Source organism: Artemia sp. Qi Xiang Cuo, chromosome 15, assembly GCF_049724085.1.
Source record: "Artemia sp. Qi Xiang Cuo chromosome 15, ASM4972408v1, whole genome shotgun sequence".
Taxonomy (NCBI): Eukaryota; Metazoa; Arthropoda; class Branchiopoda; order Anostraca; family Artemiidae; genus Artemia; species Artemia sp. Qi Xiang Cuo.
In genome coordinates this window covers 21,261,773-21,287,817 of record NC_142808.1, presented here as the reverse complement: position 1 = coordinate 21,287,817, position 26,045 = coordinate 21,261,773, and the positions used below count along the sequence as shown (strand labels likewise).

At 34.7% G+C, this 26,045-nt stretch overlaps 1 protein-coding gene across 1 annotated transcript in view; it reads left to right on the top strand.

Moving 5' to 3' along the window:
* The window catches only part of LOC148943445 (uncharacterized), a 518,252-nt gene that overhangs the window by 351,249 nt on the left and 140,958 nt on the right, over nucleotides 1-26,045 (top strand). Inside the window, exons 8-9 of the mRNA XM_089101138.1 lie at nucleotides 19,362-19,528; nucleotides 23,912-23,961. Of these exons, the coding sequence (XP_088957264.1) occupies nucleotides 19,362-19,528; nucleotides 23,912-23,961 (217 nt within the window). The remainder of the gene's footprint in view (nucleotides 1-19,361; nucleotides 19,529-23,911; nucleotides 23,962-26,045) is intronic.

Genomic DNA, 26,045 nt, shown 5'->3' with positions numbered 1-26,045 from the left:
GGCATTCAGGTGAGGCTTTCAGAGAAGGTTGAGGGGAGCGTTGAGCTAAATCAAAACACGTTATTTTTATACGGGCTGTCAAAAGGGCGTAATTTAGGAATTACTGAGTATATTAATTTCGAACTATCAGGAAATGATAAGGGAGATGATTAAATGACCAAAAAGCAAATATTTGTACGCTACTACTACTACTATAACTACGACTACCACTACTGCTTCCACTACCCCTACTACAACCACAGTACTACATTGAAAATATTGAGGAGAAATTTGAACTAAATCAAAGACACTATGTGCATGCACACTGTCAAAAGAGCGTATCTCAAAAATAGATTTGAGCATTAAGTTGGAACTTTCAGAAAATGCTTAAAGGGGGATATCAAGTAACCAAGAGGCAAAGTTTCCATGATACTGCTAATGCTACTACTTCTTCTACATTTAATACTATTACTACCTATATTTCGACTATTTGTAAGGATAAGAGCATCAAGATGGATATCACAAAAGTATATAAACATTCAGGTTATCAAAAGGATATATCAGCAGTGTCATAGCAATGGCTAATTGTATGAAGTTCAAACTTCCAGGACTTGATGAGAATGATGTTCAAATCACCAAAAGGCAATACATATACTATTAATGCTACTGCTACAGTTACTGTAACTAATGACACTAAGGGTATTAAGGTCCAACTTTTAGGGAACATTTGGGGGAAGTTTCTGTTAAACGAAAAAACTATATGCATGCAGGTTTTTCAAAAGGGTATAGAAGCAATATCATAGGCAGCACCACTCTGTAATAGCTACAAATATCATTGAAACTTTTAAAGGAGCGAATTCGATTCCAGATTATAAGTTATAGTCCCCTTTATTACAAGAGTAAAAGATTGTTACTCTTATAAGAGTAAAAGGAGACTAAGTCTTATAAGACTAAGAGTTATAAGAGTGTTACTCTTGGATTAAAAGAGTAAAAGGAGATCGGTGGACAAGCTGCCCTCCTTTGAAGCCCATTCATTTTTCAAACATATCCAATCAAAATTTTTAGACAGCCATTTTGTTCAGCATAGTAGAACATTTCAGCAGCTGTGTCTCTTGGAATTTTGGGAATGTCAATCCCCCATAATTATGCAAGTTGCCCATCACTCTTTAAAATTAAATTTTGCTTCAAAACTAAATCAAAAGGCACTGAATATATAGTTTTCAATCAGAAACCTCAGCAATATATCCAGAACGACTGGGGGTCAGGGTTGCCACTCAGCAGGTTTTTTGGTGCTACTTTGGGTGACAAAATAGTGTCAATTTTGTATAAAAGTGTCATTTTCCAAAAATTTGCCGCTCGCGACGCTTAGCGTCGCTTGCGCTCATATCAACAAGCTTTTCAAATTGAAACTATTAGCCAATCCGCTTGGGATCACCACCGCATGGTTTCCCGCATCTTTAAATTCTCCAACACTAAATATATCGGATCTAATGCTATTTATCAACTATAAAAAAGAAATTTTTATTTTACTTAGTCGGTGCTGATGTCCGGCTTTGCGCAGCACTTCCACTCGTGTCACCTTTCCAGCCCCCCGCCTCAAAAAACCCGCTAAAACGCACATTGTGCTTACTGTATAAAATGGGAACTCGTCCCATAGAGTGATTTCTTCTCTTTTTTTTCTGAGCAGTCTTTGTTCATAGCATAAAAAACGATCGGAAAAAGAAAAGAGGAAAAACCTTCAGTTTTTTTTTCTTTTGAGAAAATGGAAAAAAAGGGACAGCAATACTCGTCTACATTGAGAGTTTTTCATCCAGTTTTTCCATAAAATGGACTATCTGGATTACTACAGTGCATTCAGGTGCTTGAAACTTTTCTTTTCTTCGAAAATGCTGAAGAGAATGCCACGAGCATATATCGTAGCTATTGATGACCCTATGATAAACACAACTAATAGTGGTTCAGACACTAACTCTTTCAAATATTTTTTTTGGCAAAAACTGGTGGAAAAACAATAAGACAGCTATATCATCTAATCTGTTTATCACAACCTGAATAGAATAAGTTTCACGAGAACTCTCGCCATTTACAGTAAATTTTTCTTTACGATGTCTGCAGGGACAAGGGCATAGGAACAGTCAACTAGCATTTTAAGTATCAATATGAAAGCACCTTTATAATAAAAAACGAGCATTTAGAGTATCAGCGTGAAAGCAGATTTGAAATCAAAAATTAGTGGGAATGAAATAACTAAATGAGGAAGTGCGTCCAAATTCAATTTATGTAATGATGGAATATAAATTTAAGTAAGAAAAAAAAGTGAAATTAGATTGTGATTTTGCTAAGGATTGCATAGGATTTAAGATAATGGAAGTTTTGGTATCAATTTTGTTTTTAGTATGATGGTTATGTATGACTATTCATTTGTGCATTGCCAAGAGTTCAAGGAAAAAATATGAAAAATATGAACGGAAATGTTAGAGCGCATTTTTGCGTCACTGGCCCAGTCACTGAAGAGGTCACTAGATATTCTTGGGGGATACCAGTCAGCTTAGTGGATGTTTTTGCGTTGCTGAGTTCTTGTGTGATGTCACCAGTGAGCTTTTCAGTTACTCGGCTTTAAGACCTCCAGTCACGGAAATCGATGAAAAGACGCGTAAAGTTAAGCAGTCACTGGCCCAGTGACTGGTTAACATAGTAACAGCTATTAACATAGTGGCGGAAAAATACACTCTTAGCTTTTCTTGCTCTTTTCTTCTTTGAATTTTAGTCAACCCTCAACTAATAAAACACAAAAATTGAAGTCGGACCCACTCAAGAATTTCAAACCGCTTGACTTACTTATTGTCTATGAGCCTACAAATTATTGGAACAACACAAAATAGTTGAACTAAACAACTTAAAACAATTGAAGGCTTCTCCACCACATTGCAGTTAAATGTCTGTCTCTGTCCTCTTCATTGCCAAGTATTTCGTACCGAAGATCACTGGGTGATCTAGTGATAAGAATAAGAATATAAAAATTTCTCACACACAGATAGAGACAAACACGTTTACGTTTTTATCGCACAGAAAGATTCTGGCATTCACTCCGTGCCGCACGCGAAGTTAAGAGCATTATCTTAATTGAAAGGAACAATATATCATTGCAGATCTACATTAACAGTTTTCCTTCCGGTTTTTTGTCTGAAAAAATTCTTTTTTTGTAAAATAGTGCTACTTAGCAAAAAAGTAACACTTTTGCCAAAAAGTGTCCTAACAGTGCCAGGTGTCCCGAAAAGTGCCATTTAAAAAACAAGCGTCAAAAGTGACACTAAAGTGTCACCGGTGGCAACCCTGCTGGGGGTATTAAGTTGAAACTTTTGGGGTTACTACCGTTACTATGCCTGCTCATACAATTTGAATCAATAAAAAGGGTGCAAGTGAATCCAGGTTGTCCATTTGATAGATTGAATCTTTTGGGAATAATTTTTATTTTGTAGAGGGGGTGTAAACTTAAATTAAACAATTTTATTTGTGGCAGGATTAAAAAATTGTTGAAAAATTTCCCCGACATACAAATAGCAAGCCAAACTATGGTTTCTTATAGAAAAAAAAAATAAAAAGATATAAAATATGTTTTTTCTCATGAAAAAGACTGTCGATAAAAAAAACAAATAGAAATTAATTTAAAAAACTTTTTCCACAAAACAAGTTTTTTCGAAAAATGAGCAAAAACAAAGTCAAATACTCTTTTAAGCATAAACCTATCACAAATCACCTTCAATAAATAAATGAAACTCCAAACGAACAGAAATTGCAGCAATTAACCGGGTCGAACTCAAAACGAGCAAAAATCAACATATGTAGGGCTGACAACCCTCTTCTCAAGACTAGAACACAATTTGCATTTTTCTGGAAACAAAATATGTTTTAAATGTTTTCACTTTTTACTTTAATAAATAAAAAATTATTAAAACTGTAAGTAGCAAACATCAGTATATATCTATTAAACTGACAATCCACGGTTTTTTTTTTTTTTTTTTTTTTTTTTTAGTAAAGTGAAAATTATGTTTTGGTCTTGAGAAGGCGTGGGGGTTTTCAGCCCTACTCATTAATTTTTGTTCGTTTTGAGTTTGATTCGGCTATTTATGGTAATTTCTGTTCGTTTTGAGTTTCATTTATTTGTTGATGGTGACTTGTGGTAGTTTTACGCTTGGAGGAATATTTGACTTTATTCTGCTAATTTTTGACTTAGTGAAGCTCTTTGAAAAACTTGTTCTGCGGAAAAGGTTTTTTTAAAATTAAATTAACAAGCGAAGTCAAATATAAAGGATGGCCTGGGTGCTATTTTGAAGGGGCTTAAGCCCTTATTCTAGCACTTGGGGGGGGGGGGCAATAGTCTCGGCAGCGTCTAATATTCAACCATTATTGGTTGTAAAACTTGTGCAGGGAAGGGGGATTCTGAAATAAAATGAATTCTGAAATGAGTCCATTTTTTTGTTTTTTTTGGATCAAGCGGAAGAATTTGGCTTTTGATCCCAACTTTGAAGTTTAAGCTCGTCGAACTAATTCTAGCTTGTCGAACTGACACGAATAATAAAAAAGAGTTTACCGGAAGGTGGAACAAAACCTTAACACCTCGCTCTTCACACTAAAGTTTTTTGGCACTTTTAAAAAAGTTAATTATTGTTTTAATTAAACGACCCTTGTGTTTCAGGAGTCGTTTTAAAGAATTGGGACAAAATCAAAACTTGAGTGCAAGGTGTTAAGGAGGGGGCAACTCCCCTCATATGCGTAATAATTTCTGTTAGTTTCAAGTTTTAATGTTGCTCCTTACTTTTAGTTGAAAACCTTTTTTTTTAATTTAGTTTCTGATCGTGTTTTAAATAACGCCATGAAATCTGGCTCCGCCTCAACAAAAAAATCCACCTCTCCACGGAAATATCCTCTGGGCAATTCAATCCTGGTGAAAATTTACCACAGACAATTACCTTTAACTCCTCCACGCGTAAAATTGAGTCGGTTAAGAGAAAGCAAGACATATAAAGAAATTTCGCAGAGGAATTCTGGCAAATTCCCCCAGTATAAAAATTCCCCTGAAAAATTAACCCACTGGAAAATTTCCTCTCCATAAAAATTCTCCCAGTGTAAAATCCCCCCCCCCCCCCAGCAGAAAATTTGTCATCTTCTTTCCACCCGAAAAATGTATGCATACTTCCCAATAACAAATACTATACGTAAACAAGGGGCAAATTTATAACTTAAACACCTTTCCCGGGGGCTATGAGCGGTTATTTACAAAGACATATTTATTGGGCCTTTCAGCTATGCTGAACAAAACAGCAATCTCAGAATTTTAATCGGATAATTTTGGGAAAAAATGGCGTGGGACGGGGCCTAGTTGCCCTCTATTTTTTGTCACTTAAATAGATCACTAGAACTTTTCTTTTCCGTTAGAATGAGCCCTATCCCGATGTCCTAGGCCCACTGGGTCGATACGATCACCCCTGGAGAAAAAGAAGAAAAACACACATCCGTGATGTAAATTCTGGCAAAAATACAAAATTCCACAATTTTTGCATATAAGAGCTTGAAACCTCTACAGTAGGGTTTTCTGATACGTTGAATCTGACGGTGTGATTTTTATTAAGGTTCCAAGATTTCTAGGGGGCGTTTCTCCCTTTTTTCGAAAATCAGGAAAATATATTCAGGCTCGTAAGTTTTGGTGGGAAGACTAAGCTTATTAAAACTTATATATTTAAAATCAGCATGAAAATACAATTCTTTTGATATATCTATTGGTATCAATATTCTGGTTTTTAGACTTTTGGTTGATATTGAGCCAGGTCGCTCCTTACTTACAGTTCGTTACCGCGAACTGATCGATGCTGTCAAACTTTTCACGTTAGAATAATCTATGGCTTTGCCTTACGTTATTTAATCTTGCCAAGTTAATTTTGTCCGTAATGTAGGCAATGCTAAGTAGACTCTAGTTCAACTTTAGAATCTAGAATTTTCTATACAGAATGTAGAAAATTTTATATGGAATATAGAATTTTCTATTCTGTAAATTTATGTTTTGTTATGGGAAAGTTAATATTGCTGTAGTAAAATGGAATTCTGAATGAGCAATTAATAAATTTTAAAATAAATTAATGAACTTTTCCTAGACAGCCTCTAATGCTTGATCAGAGCTCGAATCTTCATATACATTTCATATTTTCAATTTTTAGCGTCTTGCATATGATGATTGTGATGCTTTTAGACGATGATAAGCTAATGATGACCTTAAGCTTTTTCACGCTACAGCAGTATGAAAGGACTTGTGAAGTGTTATACTTAACGCAACGCAACTGAACCACTTTGTATATAAAATTACTAATGTAGTGTGGAAGCTGCTTATGATTTTTGCCTTTTTATACAAAAAAAAGAAAATAATTCTTTATGAGGTCAATTATTCAAGGAGGCGTTTTGTTGTCAATGTTTATCAAATTTGCTCAGTAAACTTTGATTAGGAGACAATTTGAATATTTTATTACTTTTGTGAGAATCAGAGTCATGTCAAATTACATTTTTAGCAAGGCTTAATTGTTTATATATAGAAAGAAAAAGTATTTTTTTATAATTACGTTTAGTCATAACTTATAATATCTAATAAATATCTACTTACTATTATAGTCATTGCAAGAGAGTTGTCCCAAATGAACGTCATAGCAATGGCATCTTGAAGAGCAGTGTATTTACCGTGAACAGTTTTTGTTTATGTTTTCTTCTCAGCTCATAACTATGGAATGGCTAATTGTAGAAAGTTGGAGGAGGGCTCATTTCATTACAAATTCTAAAAGACTTACTGCCCTTTATACGAAACCGATCAGAGGCATCGTTCGACGATAAGAGGCATTGCAGATCTTATACTGAAAATAGCAACATAGAATTCCAAAATCAAACCAAATTATGAATATATTAAAAAAATAGCATTTATTTTCATCAAGAATAGTTCGTTCGACCATACTCGAAGTTCATGCGTTTTTCCTGTAGATTTTCCTGATGCAGAAATTCGGTCTAATCAGACAAATTTACCTTTTTCGCATGTCTTTTGCTTGAATTTTATAATTTTCTAACCAGAATATAAACACTTAATTAAGAAATAAATGATACAGAAAGGCATAACTTTGAATACTTTTTAACCGCTCGCTGCAGGACTAAAATTACAAAAGAAGCTGTATACCATCGTAATATTCAGAAAAAAGATACGGTTTTTGAAAATTTATTTTTCAAACCTTTACACCCCTCTTTCTTTGGGTATTTTCGTATCTACTACCCCCTCCTAACTGTAACAAATTACTTAGGATCTCTTGTGGGATTTTACTCTATATTTCCTGTGATAATATCGTATACCCTACGAAATATGATTCAATCTGCAATGGCCTACTGATTTTAAAGATTTTCTATGGCAAAAATTTTATTGAGCCTTTTTTTATGACTTCATAAATTAACAGAGCTTTCTTTTGTTTTCTAAAGACCTGAACCTGAACAGCATTTGGTCGATCTTCATAACTTCGAAGCCTTCCGGAATTAAATGTCATTCTGTGTCTTTCCCGGAAAAATAAAAGAATGAAATATAAGCCTTGTCTAATTATCTGCCTTAACCACAGTGTCTTTCAAAATTTGTCTTTACGGTCTGAGAAAACTATTTTAGTAGAGTATAATTAATTCTAGGTTATCGTTAATTAATTAATCAGTGTATATCGGAAAAAAGATTATCGAAAATATATGAGAAAATTGTATAAAGTACATATTTTCTGACATAAAAGGATTGGTTTTAGAAAATTTGAAACAAAAAATATGCATGAAATCTGAATTAAGAGTAAAGGAAATATAGTGTAAAGGATGTAATGGATTAAAGTAATATGATCCAAGGATTATTCCACAATGTAAAAGAAAACATTATTAGTTAAACTCTCTTCTATCAATTTTGTCACAATGATGTTCTCCAGTGTCTTTTACTAAGTTAGGATTTTTCTAAAAAATCAAATTGAAATAAAAATTCAACTGAAAGCAAGGAGCAACACTAAAACTTAAACAGAACAGAAATTATTACGTATTTGAAGGGGGGCTGCCCCATCTCAACCCTCACTCTTTACGATACAATATTTAAGTTCTTCAAAATACTTCTTATTTAAATAGAGCACCCCTTGTGTTTTAAAAATCTAAAGCCGAACTGGCCAGTCCAAAGGCCAGAACAGGCCGAACTGGCCTGCCAGAACAGCCATGACCAAAACAAAGAGAGAGCAGTTTCACGATGAAAAAAAAACAACAAAAACTCGAGTCGCTTTAGTGGTCTAGTTGAAGCAACTCTATTTAGCTTCTGTGGCGCTCAGTCTCAGCAGCGACAATTATATATGTAGATATTTGTTGTTTTTATTTCTTAGTTTTGGATTTTATTCTAGGTTACTTAAGCGTTTACCTTTGTTTTCTTAGCGTTAAAGACGACCCGTTTCACAAAGGCGAATTATCCGCGTCGCTTTAGTTTTGTCTTTTCCTTCTACTGGTCTTAATCCCGTTTGTTTTCTTCATCGTGAGATTTCTCTCTGTTTTTTCTCCTTGTGTTTGAGCAGTCTTTCTTAAATATTTCTGATCAAATGTCATAATCCTTCATATTTTTTTGAAAAAAAAAACCATTGCCCATCCCCTGGATTTATAAAAAGACATTTTTCAACCACCTCCTTTAAATTTTTGTGAACTGCCACAGATGGATAGTCATTTGAAGTTCTTTTTCAAAAAGCAGCTTTTGAGGATGTCTCAATTGGGGCTAGGCTACCCCCTGGCGTATTCCCCCGACACTCCTTCCCAGAAAATGCCTCTGGTGTATCCCCCTGTAAAATCCTCCCGTTGTAACTACCCTGAAAATTACCCCCCCCCCCCCCTCGAATAAATCCCACTCATATTCCCCATGAATAATTCCAGATGTTCATTAGAAGGGAAATTAAAAGTTATTTATTACTGTTAAAGTGTAAGTACCAATACTTGTAAATTGGTGGGTAGCTTCCTGCTTTTTCACTTTTCTGTTTGAGAATGCAAATAATGGCTTTTAAGTAAAATTTTTCACAAGATTTGCTATTTAGCAATAATTTTCGATGAACAGTTAAACAAGCTTTTCAACCAAAATCAAGGACATACATCAAAACTTTAAATGAACCGAAATTTTTCCATATATGGGGTGGCTTCCCTCTCCTAGGCCTTTTTATCTGTACGATAAAGTTAAACTTTTTTCCAAATTCTTTAATAAAGACTTCATAAACGTTATGGCTGTTTAACTGGGAAGTCTTTTTCAAAGTAATAGATACTTTGGTGTAACGAGGAAGGGATTGAGGAGGGGGTAGCCCCCTCATATACATATTTTTTTTTTTTCTTTTTCAATGTTGTTTTGTATTTTCAGTTGAAAATAAATATTTTGTAAGGCTTAATTTCTGATCGTTAATCAGATCATGCTGGGAAATCCACCTTCCCCCCGAGGTGGTTTCAGGTATCCGTCCCCTCTCCCCACTCTGCAACGACCCAGTGACGCTGCTTCATCACTGCTGATGCTAAATTATATCTCACTGTACCCAATATCATTAAAAATTACCTGAATCAACTTGGTTACTACTAGGACACTACTCCCCCCTCGCCTCAGTACCAATAATGAAGGGGCAGACTAAAACTGTACGGGGTAACTAAGAAGCATTAGACAGCAAGTTCCAAAAGCTCACGCCCTCTCACGATCTTTTAGGACTGTTGGTTCGATACAATCTCCCTGGGAAAAAAAAACAAAAAAAAAAACAGCAAAAAACAAATAAACGTATATCCGTGATCTTTCTTTTGGAAAAAAAATACAACTTCCTCCATTTGCGTAGATAGGAGCTTGAAAGCCCTATATAAAATCGCAATTTTCATTAAGATCGTCCGACTTTTTGGGTTTTTTTTTCTCCTTCTTATCAACAATCAGGCAAACTTTCTCTGGCTCATAGCTTTTCATAGATAGTATTAAACAATTATTTTAATGTATTAATTTTTGAGAATAATGAATTTTCTTGGAGTTTTGGTTATCATTGGGCCGAACCACTCCTTACTTACAGTTTGTCTCTACTAGCTATTTGATTTCATTTTTTTTTCTTTTATATGGGTGCAAATGATTCAGTAAACCAAAGTTGCTTTCCCGTGTTTTTTCTTAATTTCAATATTCATTTTCTGGTTTAAAATAAAACTTTTTTTTGTATTGCTTTCTTCAATGCAATAATTTGAAAATTTTTACTAGCAGTAAATTTTATCAAAAAATCCAACACGTAGGCAAAATTTGATTTTAGGGCTGGCCAAAGTTTTGCAAGAGGCCTGAGAAAGCCAAATCATGAGAAATATGATAAAATCTTCAGACTTGTGAGACTTTGTTTCGTATGCGCCCCGAAGCCCCCATCCCCACATACCTGCCGTTGAAAATTCAGGTTACTGTCCCTCCTCAATTTTTGATCTATTTTTTATTTTTGCCATTATTTTTCTCATGTAAAACAAAAATATGCATTAAAACACGATAAGACTTTATAGCGGTAGGTAGCTCACCATTATGTGCTAAGATTGCCCGTATGATTTCTCTTTTTGAACTTAAGCTGCTAATAGCTCCATATCAAAATTAGGAAATTTCCAGCTTCAATTTTAAATAAACAAATGTTTACAATTAAAACAAATGACATCAACGAAGAAATTATGGATACGCATTCCCTTCAATAGTTGAGCCATGGATAAATAGATAATATAGATATTAATAATACAGATGGATTGATATTCCTTATACAAAAAAAATCAAAGAGCCCTGGCAACAAACAAAATAATAAAACAATTATGACTGTCAGCACATAAATAAACATTTCAGCAATTAATACAATAAAAGAATAAATAGAAATAAGAAAAAAGCTCAGTCTATAATGCAATACGATCCTCAATGGGATCCACTTAACCTGAAATCTATCTTCCAAGCTTCTTAATAAAACTATAATATTCCCTCCCAATCATGCTTAACCACTCTTCATCATACTTCTCACAACCAATAATATTATCTCTTAAATCTGTCAATCATTCACCCTTACACATTAGGCCCGTTTTTTCGCACTAAGATCTTACATCTAAGATCTCACATCTTTCTGCAAAGATTATCGTTCTTTTAACTCATCTTTGCTCTAAGATCTTACAGCTCACTGATGTTAGCAAAAAGTGTGAAAGATTCCATCTTTCTGCCGCATAGAATAATGATGAGTAAACTTTGATGATATATTCATCATTGTTCTTAGACTGCTGATAAGAACAGAATGACGAAAGACGTTTGCAAAAGAACGCTATAAGATGAAAGATCTTAGTGCTAAGATTTCACTTTTATGTGTTCTTTGTAAAAATATGTAAGATCTTAGCACAAAGATGAGTAAAAGAACGGCCCTATTGATTGAAAACACTTTCACCCAGGTGCATCTATTGGGGTAAGAGATTCAGAGCAGGTTTGCCACCATGGCCAAAATTTGCGTATTTTAGCAGTATTTTAGCAACCCTGAGTGCGTGCTACAGTGCTATACATAATGAAATAGTGCTGAAATAGTACTTTCGTGTTACATGTGGCAGCCGTAGCCAGGAGGAATCCTCTCATAGCCTTTATTTTGGAAAATAGCTTGTTTTGATATTTTCATTTAAAAATTGCCTTATTTGTTTTTTAATTGCAAAAAGAAACAAGGTGAATGTTGACATTCACCAATGAATGCCCAAAATACTTTGTTTTCTCCTAGGATTTAGTTATCGTTGCCAGTCAACTTTTTCAATTTAATGCAAGGTTTGATGATCGACAAGTTATGTTAGGCTTGATGAGGTCAGGTTAAGTTGGGCTAGGTTAGATTTATAACCCATTTCCGATATTTATAACCAAATTTAACCTAGCCTAACCTAACATAACCTAAACTAACATAATCTAACCTAACGTAATTTTAACTTTTACCATCATAGCTTGCATAAGACTGAAAAAGCTAAATCGCAAAGCTAATTGAATCCATACAGAGTAAAAGGAATTCTGGACATTCACCAGTGAATGTCAACATTCACCAGATTTCGGACATTCACGGTAATATATATTTATATATATATATATATATATATATATATATATATATATATATATATATATATATATATATATATATATATATATATATATATATATATATATATATATATATATATATATATATATATATATATATATATATATATATATATATATATATATATATATATATATATATATATATATATATATATATATATATATATATATGCCCCTCATTTTTTTCCTTTCATTTCTAATATGATTTTTTCGTTCATCCAGAGGCAAATAATCAACGTTTTATTCAACAACCCACCTTAAAGTACCAAAGACAGTGAAAATGATACCTGCTTGTTCGCATTGGTTAAGTGACATTTTACACATTCGTATATATTTTAAGAAGTTATCAAATTTGGGAATTCAATTTTTGCTGAAACAATTCAGCAAAAAAAAAAAAAAATCCCCAAACAGCTAAAGAATAAGAAGCTGTCCTTTGAAGGTTCCATTGTCTCTGTGAATCAACAAATTGTTGATTTTTTAGTTTTCACGGACGAAAAGCGTTATCATATCTGACTAATTAGTATTACGTATTTGTTTTCACGGTTCAACGTGGCAACACTGACGAAAAAGTGATAGGTCCTAAAAACAGTCCTAATGGTGAAACAATCAAAACGAAATCGTAGAAAATCGTGGTTTTCAGATGGGAATAGACCAAAGGTGGGTCCAGGGGCTGAAAAATATTTTTTTTGACGGACTTAAAAATCTTTCTTTTTAAAAACAATTTAGATATAATAGACTCTCCAAAAGCCTCTTTTACTGTATACAAAATTGTCTACGAATGTGCTGCTTCCTTCTTTGCTGGCCATACCTGAATCTCTCTTTTTTCAGATCAATGTAAAGTTTATTAACTATTAAACGGCTAAAAATTGCAATTTTAGCCAAGGGGGGAGGAACCCCTCCTCCCTTAAAAATATTGGTGAAAATTCATTGCATTCCTTGGAGATAGCTATAAATGTGTGTTGTTTGTTTTTGTTTTTTGTTTTTAGTATGAAGAGCGTTTTTTAGACTAACACTAATTTAGCATATTTAGCAGCCAAATTACATTAGTTTTTAGGATTGCATTCAACCCTAAAAGACCACCCTTAAAACGCTTTATAGTCAAAATCAACCCTTGTTTGCTAACATTGACATCAAAAGATTGATTTCTCACCTATTGCAGCAGTAACGCATTAACTTAACTACCAAATTTGTCGAGGATCTAGTTGTTTAGAATAATCATGTTTGGTAAAAGACACGAAGTAAAGGACATCCTTTGTTGATACCACTGTATATAAATATAATACGGTACGATCATTCCCTATCTCAACCATTATACAAACCCGGACCGAGACGCAAGTACTCCGGAGAATATTTAAGTAACTATAAACATAAGCGACATTCGGTTTTTTCACGGATAGACAAGTCAGATTTCTCTTGAACGCGAAACTTGGCTTCAACATTGTACACTGACCCGCTAATGACAGATTAAATGGGCGGAGCTGTTTGTATACGCCGAGGATGTAGTGCCAAAAACCGCTGACCCGGGATCTTACTGCTATATTATATATATACAGTGGTTGATACCTAAATAACTTCAAAAATGGGAAAACTTGAAAACGATGTAAAGGTTACATTGTAGAATGTATAATTAGTTGATTAGATTTAAGATTTTAAAAGGTAAAATCACCCTTCGCCTTATAAATGCTGTTGAATATAATAGTATCAAATTGTGCAAGGAGTAATATTCAAAATTTTAAACTAACAGAAATTATTACGTATTTGAGGGGGATGCCCCCTCCTCACTCCCTCACTCTTTACGCTAAAGTTTGACTTTTTGTCCCAATTATTTAAGAATAAGTATTAGAATATTAAGCTTTATTAAAAGTTCTAAGAAAAAAATTTTGTGTAAAGAGCAAGGATTTGAGGATAAGGTAACCCCCTCTTCCTATTCACTGAAATATAAAGCCATTATTCGGGAGTTGGTAAGTGAAGCCAGCTTATCTTTCCATATGAATTTCTTATTTCGTGATTAATGGAGAGCTGCCCTATCGATGTTCACGAGAACACAAAAGCTGCCTGGCCTTGAAAAAGAAATCCAGGTCACTATTGGAAAGTGTTTCTGGCTAGTAATTCTCATCTCCAATTTTAGACCATTTCACTCATGAGTTAAAAAAGAGGATTTTAATTGCATAGTTTTCTTGATTTTCTAGTGAGTCACTCCAAGAATTGAACAATATTTTTGAAAATCTCACAGAATCATGGCAAAGATCCTATTACTAATGCTGGTTTATTGACAAAAAATCATAAAGAAAATGGAAGCTTGGTGAATTATAAAATAACTTACACGATAATTTTCACGAGCCGGTCTTATAGCCCACCATAGCTTTCCATTTGATACTTCCAATTAACACTTTTTTTTTGCCTTGAAGACATCGCTTGTCGTAAAAACCTCCCTAGCCAGCACTGAAACTTACCTTAAATCAAAAGTTGAGCTAATTTCAGACCCATCAGAGTCAGCACACTTGGGTTGATTTAGTAAAAAACTTAGTTTCACCCTTGCATTTTATTTTTTAATTAATTTTTTTTTTTTTTTTTTATTTTTTTTTTTTTTTTTTTGTCCTTGGCCACTTTATGAGCAAAGGTTAATTGTAAAAACTTAAAAACGACATTTTCATCCAAAATTGAAATTCCTTGCCCCTTTTAAGGGCAGAAAATGATTATAGAGGGGACCCAGCTGCCTCGTTGTGCCCTTTTACCCCCAGATACCTTCTTTATCCTCCATATTATCGGCTCAAAATTAGGAAACCATATTAGTTAGAACAGTTGAAAAGTTGGTAAAGGATGTCTCTAGGGTCGGTATGATCCCCACAACTATAGGGGCAGTAGGCTTAGACTATTTGTGTTACCTATTGTTCGCAGAAAAGTTTCAGTAGAGAAGGCAGGAATGTTTGGTCTTAGCAGTCTGACCAGCTTGGAACCCTTAAGGATCGTTTCCTGGACAAGGATTTCCCAGTGTTCTTAAAGGATATACTCCTGAAACGACTCGCGCTCATTAGTACATTAAAAGGCGTTATGCCTGCCGTAGTTTTCAAATACGTTATTGTAATATCTTAGAAATGGCATGGTAAATTGAGTTTGAACTTTCGTTGAGTGTCGGGGAAAAGTAACAGGACTTAAAAAAGTTCGTTTCTTATAGAGGGGAATCATCTGTATACAAGTCTGGGCTACAAGTGTAATTGTATGGTAATACTTCGTGAGACTGTATATGTCCATAAGTTGTCAAAATACTGTAACTGCAGTCAAGGCAGAATCTAAGAGGGACGGTAACCAGGTTCAAAACCCCCCCAAATTTTTTTCCGACTCGTGAAAAGTAACAAAAACACATATAAACAAATTCTTCATACGTTTTTTTAATTTCTTATGTAACCCCCCCCCCCAAAAAAAAAAAAAAAAAACAACACCGGACAAAATCCTGGTTTCAACCACGTCTGCAATTGAATAAAAAACAACAAGTTTTTTTTTTCAATTCAAAATAAGGACAGCACTGGTCTTTAAAACGAAAAGAATTTATTCCGTATATGAGGGAAGCTGCCTCTTCCTCAGCATTCGATCTTTAGGCTGAAATCTTGAAGTTGTTTAAAAAAAATACTTCTCATTCAGATTCAACGATCCTTGTTTTTAATAGTAGTCTTTCCTTAAGAATTGTGACAACAAATCAAACTTTAGCGCAAAGAGCGGTGGTTTAAAAAGGGAGAGCCCCCCTCATGTACAGATCCTGTTAGCTTTACAATTCCTGTTAGCTTGACGTTTTCCTGTTAGCTTTACAATTCCTGTTAGCTTTACGTTTTCCTGTTAGCTTTACAATTCCTGTTAGCTTGACGTTTTCCTGTTAGCTTTACAATTCCTGTTAGCTTTACGTTTTCCTGTTAGCTTTACAATTCCTGTTAGCTTTACGTTTTAATGTTGCTCCTTACTTTCCATGGAAAACAAACTTGTTTGTTGTTCAATTTCTGGCCGTTTTTCAAATCATGTGAGGAAATTCCTTATCCGCGTAACATTTCCCTCAGGGATTTCCCCTTGGAAACTTTACATCCCATAGTAAATTTCCCGTGGAAAATACAACCACCTCCTCGCAAAAAAATCTCCCCAAAAATTTCTGTATATTTCTCTATAATAAATATTATGTGTGAACAACGCGGCAAAGTGCTTAACTCACAGACTTTTCCTCATGGACTATGGAGGGTCATATTCTCATCAAAGACATGATCATTAAACCTTTTAACTGTACTGAATCAAATGGCTATATAAAAAATTTTGATTGGATGTCTTTTTGGGATAAAGGAGTGTGGGTGGGGGCAAGTTGCGTTACAATCTTTTTGGCCCCTTAAGAGGGCACTAAATCTTCTTATTTTCGTTTGAACGAGCTCTCTTCGTTGGTTCGATACGATCACTCCTAAAAAAAAAAAAAAAAAAAAAAAAAAAAAAAAAAAAAAAACATCCATCAGTGATCCTTCATCTGCGGAAAAAAATACAAAGTTTGTGCTTTTTGAGTAGATAGGAGCTTGAAACCTTTCCAACAGGTTTTTCCGATATACTGAACCTAATGATGTTATTTTCATTAAGATCCCTTGACTTTTTGAGGGCGTTTCCCCCCTTTTTTTAAGAATCAGACAAATTTTTTCAGGCTCTGTTTTTGGTGGGTAATATTAAACTTAATAATTTTCATTGGTTTACAATTAGTATAAAAATTTGATTCTTTTGATGAATTTGTTGTTTTCAAAATTCCGTTTTTTAGAGTTTTGGTCACTATTGGGCCTAGTCTCTCCTTACTTGCAGTTTATTACCACGAACTGTTTGACATCTTTAAAACAGCTTGGATGGCTGAGTTGAAACTCTCTGAGGGTGTTGGTGGGAGGAGGAGGAGGAACAAAATTTGAAATTTTGTTCCTGGGTAGGAAATAAAGGCACCATTTTCGTCTCTTGGATCCACCTAAAAATGTATGCAATATTAGTATCTGCTATACTCAGAATCTATTTACGGTAAGGTAGTGAGGTAAATTGAAAGACGATTTATATACTGATAAGGTAATCAAAATGGCATATCTGCAATTTTAAAAAAATAATTGGGGATCGATTTGAAACTTTTAGGGATGCTAGGTTGAAGTAGAATAAATGTTTTCTTTAATAAAGTGCAAATTGCACTTTAGCCTTTAATAGGCTGAAGCAATGAATCCTTAATAGGATTTCCTTCTCTTGCTTATGATAATTTCTTTTCATTTTAAGTTTGACTTAATTATTTATTTTTAACTTCTGTTTGTCAGGTTTCTTTTATTCATCCAATAATATCTGTTATTTCGAAGCTTCATGTGATTGCTTATTTTGTTATCTGTTTGTTTTCAGTTTTATTTGTTCATTCATTATTAATTTCTTTCTGTTTGACTTACTATATGACTTCATTTCGGCTTGTTTTAGGTTTTAACGTCACTCTTTACTTTTCTTCGGATATTTTTTCGTTAAATATTATATTTATTAATTCATAATAAGATTTACGTGATAAGTTGCCATGGATAGAAGATGCTCGCCAAATGGTTTTCTGTGGGTTTCTTTATTTGTATTTTGTATGCACCGAAGGATTATTAATAAACTCTTTAATTGAGTGATTCTGCGTAAATTCTCAAAAATTCAAATAAATTGAACTTCGGTGTTGTCATTATCTAGCTTCAGATTTACCTAATTATGAAAATTATTTTGAATGGGTTTGGATTTAGGTAAGATTTTAGCATTAGCTAAACCTCAAGTCTAGGTAAATCTCACTCAGAATGAGACTTGATGAATACAGAACTTTACTAGTGCCATCTATGTTTCATGATAAGACTGACTGAATTATCAATGTTGTCTACACTAAGTTCCAGGTTGCCAGAGGTAGTACCAAAGTACAATTTTGTTAAAAGTTTAACAAAATTCTGTTAAAAGTAATATTTATTCAATTCCTTTTGTTAAAGGAATTCTGTTAAAAGTAATATTTATTCAATTCCTTTTGTTAAAAGTAGTGCCTTTTTAAAATTTAACGTTCAAGAAATCAACTTGCGCATCAGCAACCTGTTCCCCGTAAAAAAGGAACCAAGTCCGGTGTTATTGACAAGCATCTGCGCAACACGATCTAGCACATAATATACTAACGTTATCATTCATCGACTCTACTCTGGCGATGCTAAGAAAATAAGTGGACGTTACATTACCACAAAGTGTTGGAAACTGTCAAAATGAGTCAATTTTTGCTTATAGAAAAGGCTATAACTGGGAATTGACCCCCCCCTGATTCTTTACTCCTTAGATTTAGAAAGAAAAAGGTTTAGAAGGATATTTTATTGAAGAATTTTTTGTATATATTTAGTGAAAAAAATAAAACGGCAAATTTACTCCCCCCCCCCCCTCTCCTGAAACTTAAAAGGTACATTATATACCCCCTTCTATATTTTTGTGATTTAATACCACTCCCGGTCATTTTTTTTTGGGGGGGGGGGTAGTTAAATCAGATGTCACTTTGAAAACCAATAGATAGCAATTTATAACATAGTTTTTAATTAAATGAAATAAAAATATATTTATAGTGCGGTTTCAACAGAAAAAAGGTAGATTGTCTAAGTGATCATGTTTTTTTTGTTTTTTGTTTTTTTTTTGCAGACTTTGGTTCAGAAAAAAAAACTTTGATATGCATAGCCGATAAACTTGTACCTATGTATTTCGAAAAAAACTGCACATCTCCACTGCTTTAATTGCTTCCAGTTTTCCTTCTGATTTTTCTAGAAAATGAATTTTCTAAATGCCGTATTATCGCACTAGGCAATCATGGGCCGTTGAAAGTGAAGATCCAGGGCTAAGACGTTTTTGCTTGCAGTTGTATCAAATATAAGTTTTCCTTTTCTGTCATATCAGAAGCCAGTTGAGGAGAACTAGCTATAAAGAAATAAAAAAAATAATTCTGGCTTAGATCTTAAGATAAAGAGAAACTATGCTGCTCGAACAAGATGGGCTCCTTAAAAAGTGTTGCGAGAAGCACAACTTGCAGAAGTTTTTTTTTTTTTTTGGTAGTACTTTTTATGCCCTAGTAGTATTTTTTAGAGACTCCTGGTAGTAGCATTAATTTCTTTGGAGTGGCAACCATGCTCAGTTCTGTCTTGTGGACAAAGCAAGGCTCAATCATAGGTATGACTCTTCAATAATATTTCTGTATTATTCCTAATTTTAGCACAAGCGAGCTAGATTTACCAAGATCCCGAGCGCGAGGTGGCTCCATAGTTGTTATTCCGCCTATGCAAATATGTCCTGGGGACCTTTTGGTGTATAGTAAGGCTTTAACAAACCAAGTAACTTCAGATGACTGGCATGGATCAACACATAGCTTGGCTTATCCAGGTAAGACCTTATATACATAAAAGGATAAGAAATTTTCCCTATTCTGATAAATTTCAAGCCTCTAGAAAAAACAGTTCAGAAAAATAAATTTTGACACACTTTTTGGAAAGCTTTACCTAGAGATCTGGGATTCAAGGAGAGGGATTTAATCACCTCAAAAGGCTTTATTCAACTTAAAGGGAATATTTGTCTTGATGGCTATATATTTTAAGGTTCATGGAAAACCTGGTGAAGACATTTTAAAACACTTTTTATAAGGCCATACCTATGCTGCTGCGATGGAGGGGTGTTTTAATCACCTTGATTAACAAAAGTTAAAATGGGTGTATCATTTGGTTACACTGATTGGGAAAATAGTCTTGGAAACACTATTAAAAACATATATTTTATTCAATAATCCCACCCGCGTGATAGCTTGATCTCAATCCTCCAAATCACAATTTTGGGTAGTGCTGTGTCTCCTGAAATACTGCAATTCGAGTGGCCAGAAGTTGCAAGCAAAATACCAATAAGTAAGCAATAGATATAAATAACAATAAATATGCAATAAATATAAATATCAACAAATATGCAATAGCATGGAACAGTATCCCTAAACAAAATATAAAGATATATACGTAGGTTAGTTTTTTATGTTTCAAACTGGACTAAACCATTTTGAACAACCACTCTATGTATTAAACTTGTAAAAACCAGTTTCTTATAGAAAAGTAAACAATTTCCCGCGACATAAATTTAAAGTTCTTGGCATCGATTGATCGTGTAGAGCAATGGTAGCCTTAGGGAGGGGAAGTCAAGGTATCCCTTGCCCTCCTCCTACCTATTTAGAAGAAAACTTTGATTTAATACTTAAAACATATGACACTCGTCTGGCAATCAAAACTTTCAGTTTTTTGCTCTTCTCCCTAGTTTTGTCTGTTCCCTCCCCCCTTCAAAATTCTTCAGTTATTTTATGTTGGTGGAGCTGATTCACAAATTAGTTTTATATGTCTCTGGTTTTATTTGTGGAGGTTGACATTTTTGGTTAAATTTCAGTTGGGTTAAATTTATACGGGAAAATATAACAACTGATAAAGATTCTAAAGATTTAAGTACATTTGTAAAAAAAAATGAAAATATTATAAACAATATTAAAAAGATGTGATGAAGTCAGAGACTTATCGTTCATAGAGCAAAATTAAGATAAAATACTAGCCTATATCCACCAAAAAAAGAGAGAATACTTGAAAAAAATATTTTGACAAAAAACTGTTCGTAATTTTTACTGGCTGGAATCTTCTCAAAGGAGTGATAATCAGAGGGAATTTCTATTAATAATAATAATAATTTAATTGGTGCCCGCTCATACAAAAAAAAAGAAAAAGTGGGGTAATATAAAAGAGGAGTAAAGAAAACATGTACACTCGAACAACAGAAAAGCACTAAAATAAACAATAACTTCTTCAATCGCACTCGTAGATAAGGTGTAGTGGCAGAAACTCGTACAATGTTTCTAAGGCCCTTTTCTTGGCACTTCGTTAAGAAAACGGCACAATTTCAATTTGGTCCACCATATTTTGGGTCTTCAGGACGTAAGTCTTTCTCTCCCAAAGTGGATATCAAACTAAAAAGTTCAAATATTTACAATATACTGGTCCAAGTTTAGAAGCTCTACTGTCACCTAAACCAACATCAAATCACTCGCTTCATTTTGAAGAGACAATAATCCAGTTAGGCCAAGAAAAGGCAGATTCTCTTGCACAAGCCTTTTCAAAGGTCCCCCAACTTGATGACGCCGGAGTCACCCCTCTCCCCTTCCACCACAAACAGATGTGAAAATATCCAGCGTTAACATATCTATTAGTAAGATTCTCAGAACGCTAAGTCAGCTGGATGTCAGCAAAGCTTCAAGACCTGACACGATTCCCAATCTTATCCTCAAAAGATGTGCCCCTGAACTTGCTGGTCCACTCACCTCTCTGTACAGAAAATGCTTTGCAGCGGGATCATTCCCGAAAGCCTGGAAAATCGCTCATTTGGTCCCTGTTCTAAAGACAGAGTCCAACCTTTCTAATGTAGGATCGTATCGTCTAATAAGTCTGCTGTCCTGTGTAGGTAAAGTTATGAAAGCGTCATTGATGAGATCTTTTACCAATACTGCGAGTCACATGTGTTGATGGCAGACACGAAATATTGTTTTCACAGAAAACGTTCTACATTAGAATGTCTGATTGCGCAGTATCAAGAGTGGATTGAGCTCCTGTCTCGGGGCACGATATTTGCCTTCTCTCCTTTGACATCGTAAAAACCTTTGACCGTGTATGGCACAAAGGACTTCTTTGTAAACTGAAAGCCACTTGATTTCATGGTCGACTATTTGAGGTGCTTGTTGACTTTCTTCGTCAATGTTCATTGCAAGTTGTCCAAGACGGCTTCTTATCAAAAGAACACCCTGTCTTATCAGGAAGTATACACCCCAAGGAATTATTCTTGGGCCAGCTCTTTTCTTGGTGTTCATAAGTGACCTAGGGGATAACCTTGTGAAGATACATCACCACTTTGCTGATGACACGACAACAAAAACATCAATTGCAATGAAGATCCCAACGAACCCCATATGAGTTTTAGGCTGACCTGGAGAGAATTCAGGTGTGGGCAGATGCATGGCTTGTCAGTTTTAGCACATCAAAAACGAAAGAGCTCCTAATTTCTAAGGCACGTAATATAAGGGCTCATCCTGATTTCGTCCTCAAAGGAGAGGCAATAACACAAGTTGATACGCTACGCCTTCTTGGAGCTAACCTCTTCGGATCTCTCGTGGACTGAGCATCTCAATAAAATTAGATCCTCTTGCACCAATAAGCTAGGATTTATCCTAAGATCCAAAAGTCTCCTCTCTGATGAGTCTATTCTGCCACTATTCATTTTGTGCATCAGACCTGTCATTGAATATGCATGTCCTTTCTTCGTTGGTGCACTTAAAAGACGCATTGCTCCACTCCAACGGATTCAAAATCGAGCAGTTCTTGCAACAGCCTCTGGCAACACGAAAACTAAAATCCCACAGTTGATCCAGGAACGCTTCTATGTGGCGTCCATGTCGGTTTTCTACAAGTACATGTATAACCCTCAATGAGAGGAGCTATCTAAGCTCGTTCCTGACAGAGCGAAGTCCTTGCGATCAAATCGCCAAAGTACAGCTCGTCAGGTCTACCTTGAGCAGGGTACTCGCCGCCAAGTACATCTGAAAAAAGTTCTGTCCGGCGATCTGTCGCAACATGGAATAGCTTGCCGGCAGAGGTAATCCCAGAAAAATCCTTGCCTTGACGCGTTCAAGAGAAGTTACCATAAAACGGTTACCAGAAAACGGGAACTTCTAATATCTTGACCGTACGTTATTCCTAATTATTCCAGAGACTTTCCCGGTGAAATTTTTGTTCGCCCAACCGTCACACAAGCATTTTCCCTGTTTGTTTCTTTATTTATTGTGAGACTAAATTCCAAAAACTCGGTATTTCTAAAAAAAAAATATTAGAAAAACACATTTACAACTAGTTTGGTTGCAACAGGCAGGAAGCTGGGAATTAAACCGGCAAGCCACTAATCAACAGTCAGCGTTACATCCGCTGCGTTGTTGCAAGGTATTCTTTCATTGCGCTGTCTCTTTAAATGCTTAAATAACACACAGGAGCAAGGGCAGATCCAGGATTTTTTTAAGGGGGGGGGCACAAAATAGGTTTTTCCGATAAACTTGTGTTGGGAGCAAGTTTGATTAACGCAAACTTGCGTTAATCAAGAAGTAAATTACACTACTTTAGACTACATTAGGAGGGGGCGCGCGCCCCCTCGCCCCCTGGATATGCCAGTGCACAGGAGAACTAATGAAACAATCGGGTTTTTAAAAGACCTTTTTTCAGACATGTGCCAAAGAAATAATTAGATTGGCGAACGAAAATACGTCACAGATGCAAACCAATGAAATTAAAGCACAATTTTTATCATGAAGTTACGGAAATGTAATCTATCTTTTCTTTTTGATGTATCCATGATAAAGCTGAATAGCAAATAGTTTTTTTTTAGGATTTTTTGCTTTATTTCAATCTGTAACAAAAATTTTTTAATATTCTTTCTTTGCGTTTATTGAGGCTTCAATTTTGGGATGGAGGATTTTTATTCCCATTCCCCTTTCCTAGATTTCTAGAATTACCTTTTGATGCTATTTTCATTGCAAAATGTCTTTTGAGTAATTAAAAAAAAATAATAAAGAAATTGCTCCCGAGATTTTGAAAATAAATATCCCCCCCCCCTCTAGTTTTTCGTGAATTGATGCCACTCCGTGATTACACAACAATGTAATGGTTGTTAAAACAACAAAAAAGCTAATAAAGTACAACTTTATTTTAGAGCCTTCCATTTCCAAGAAGGGGAAGAATAGCTGGTCTTTGCTGAAACTAGTGAGTATTTTTTCAATACATTTAAAATGACAGTTGATATCTTTCGTGTTTAATATATAAAGATGTCAAATATTTTAAGGGATTGAATACCATGGAATATTGGCATGGTTCAAATGGAATATTGCATTACTGATATCATAGGTTTCATTTCTAAATGACTACCAAACACTTAAATACTAAATAAGTTACTGTGTTTGAGTCTAAATTAAAAAAAAAGAAAAAAAAAACCTAGTAAAATACAGCATTCAAATTAGCTTATCCAAAGATGACTGCACTAAATTTATGCAATAATGGGTCAAAATGAGAAACAACTAGACAGTAATGGTAATTCAGTTATTTGTCATTTCAACTATACAGGGGAGAAAAGTTCTTCCATGGTAGTATTTTCAAACAAACAGTTTATGGTAACGAATTGTAAGTAAGGAGCGACCCGGCTCAATAGTTATCGAAACTCTAACATACGGGGTTTTGATACCAGTAAGGTCAGTACCAGCAATGTCTTTGAAGATATCATGACCCTCAACGCCCCTGGGGAAAGGGTCTTTAAGTTATAAAATTTGCCAATTGTCGTATAGTATTTGTTATTAGGAAGTATGCATACGTTTTATGGGTGGGGGTGTGGGTGGGTGAATTTTCTGCTGATGGGATTTTACACGGGGATAATTTTCCATGGGGAGGGAAGTTTCCAGAGGATGAATTTTGCAGGGGAAATTTTACACTGGGGTAATTTGCCAGAATACCTATACGAAATTCTTCTTATGTCTTGCTTTCTCATTACCGACTCAATTTTACGCGTGGAGATGTTAAGGGTAATTGTTCGGGGTGAATTTTCCCCAGGATTGAACTGTCTAGAGAATAAATCCGGAAAGAGGAGTCCGGCAAATTTTATGCTGGATTTTGTTCCACGGGGGAATTTTCCATGGGGAGGGAAGTTTTCAGGGTGTGGACTTGTCAGGGGAAATTACACACTGGGGGACTTTGCCAGAATTCCTATACCACATTTTTTTATGTGTCTTGCTTTCTCTTATCCGTCTCAGTTTTATGGGCAGAGTGGTTAAGAGTTATTGTCCGGGGAAATTTTCACCGGGATTGAATTTGGTAGAGGATATCTCCATGGGGAGGGGGTTTCTCCATGGAGGTGGGGTTATATTTCCTGGCATTATTTAAAAACCGATCAAAAATTAAATAAAAAAAAAGTTTTCCCAACTGAAAGTAAGGAGCAACATTAAAACTTAAAATGAACAGAAATTATTACGTATATAAAGAAGGTTGCCCCTCCTTAATACCTCGCTCTTTACGCTAAAGTTTAGGTTTTCTCCCAATTGTTCAATAATGACTCCTGAAACGCAAGGGCCGGTTAGTTAGACCAATAAGACGCTTTTTTAAAAGTACTAAAAAACTTTAGCGCAAGGAACGAGGTGTTAAGGAGTGGGCAACCCCCTTTATATACGTAACAGTTTCTGTTCGTTTTAAGTTTTAATGTTACTCCTTACTTTCAGTTCAAAAAACTTGTTTTTTTTATTTAATTAGATAATGAAATTGACCGTGTAGCATATTGCATAGGATAAATTAACACATCTGATTTTAGTGATGCTCAGCTCAGTATTGCTTAGTTGTCAGTTGTTCCTGCAAAGTGTAGATTCAACAACGTTTCATCAAATACTTGATCTCTTTGCAATTTTATTCGTATTATATTTAATTAAAAGAAGGTAGGTGTACAAGAACCGGATGGCTCAGGCACCCCTCTTTAAAATTTCAATATTTTAATAAATTGTGTTTAATCTCTCATTTTATTAAATACAACTCATCGTTTTTGCCTTTTTTTTAGAGTTTGTTTCCTTGGCTACTGGAATAGAATTCTGTGTAAATGTGAGAAGTAGAACTAAGCTTTTAGTTGGACTGTTATTTTTTGAACTGTCGTGGGTTACTAAGTATTTTGATCGAATATTCCTGTTTATTTCTTGTCGTGATGTAGATGTCCTTGCCTCTTGTGAGACATTTTTAAATGATTGGACAAAGACATTTATTAATAAACTGGATTATACTTTTCTTCATAAGAATTGGATTAATAAAAAAAACAGGGA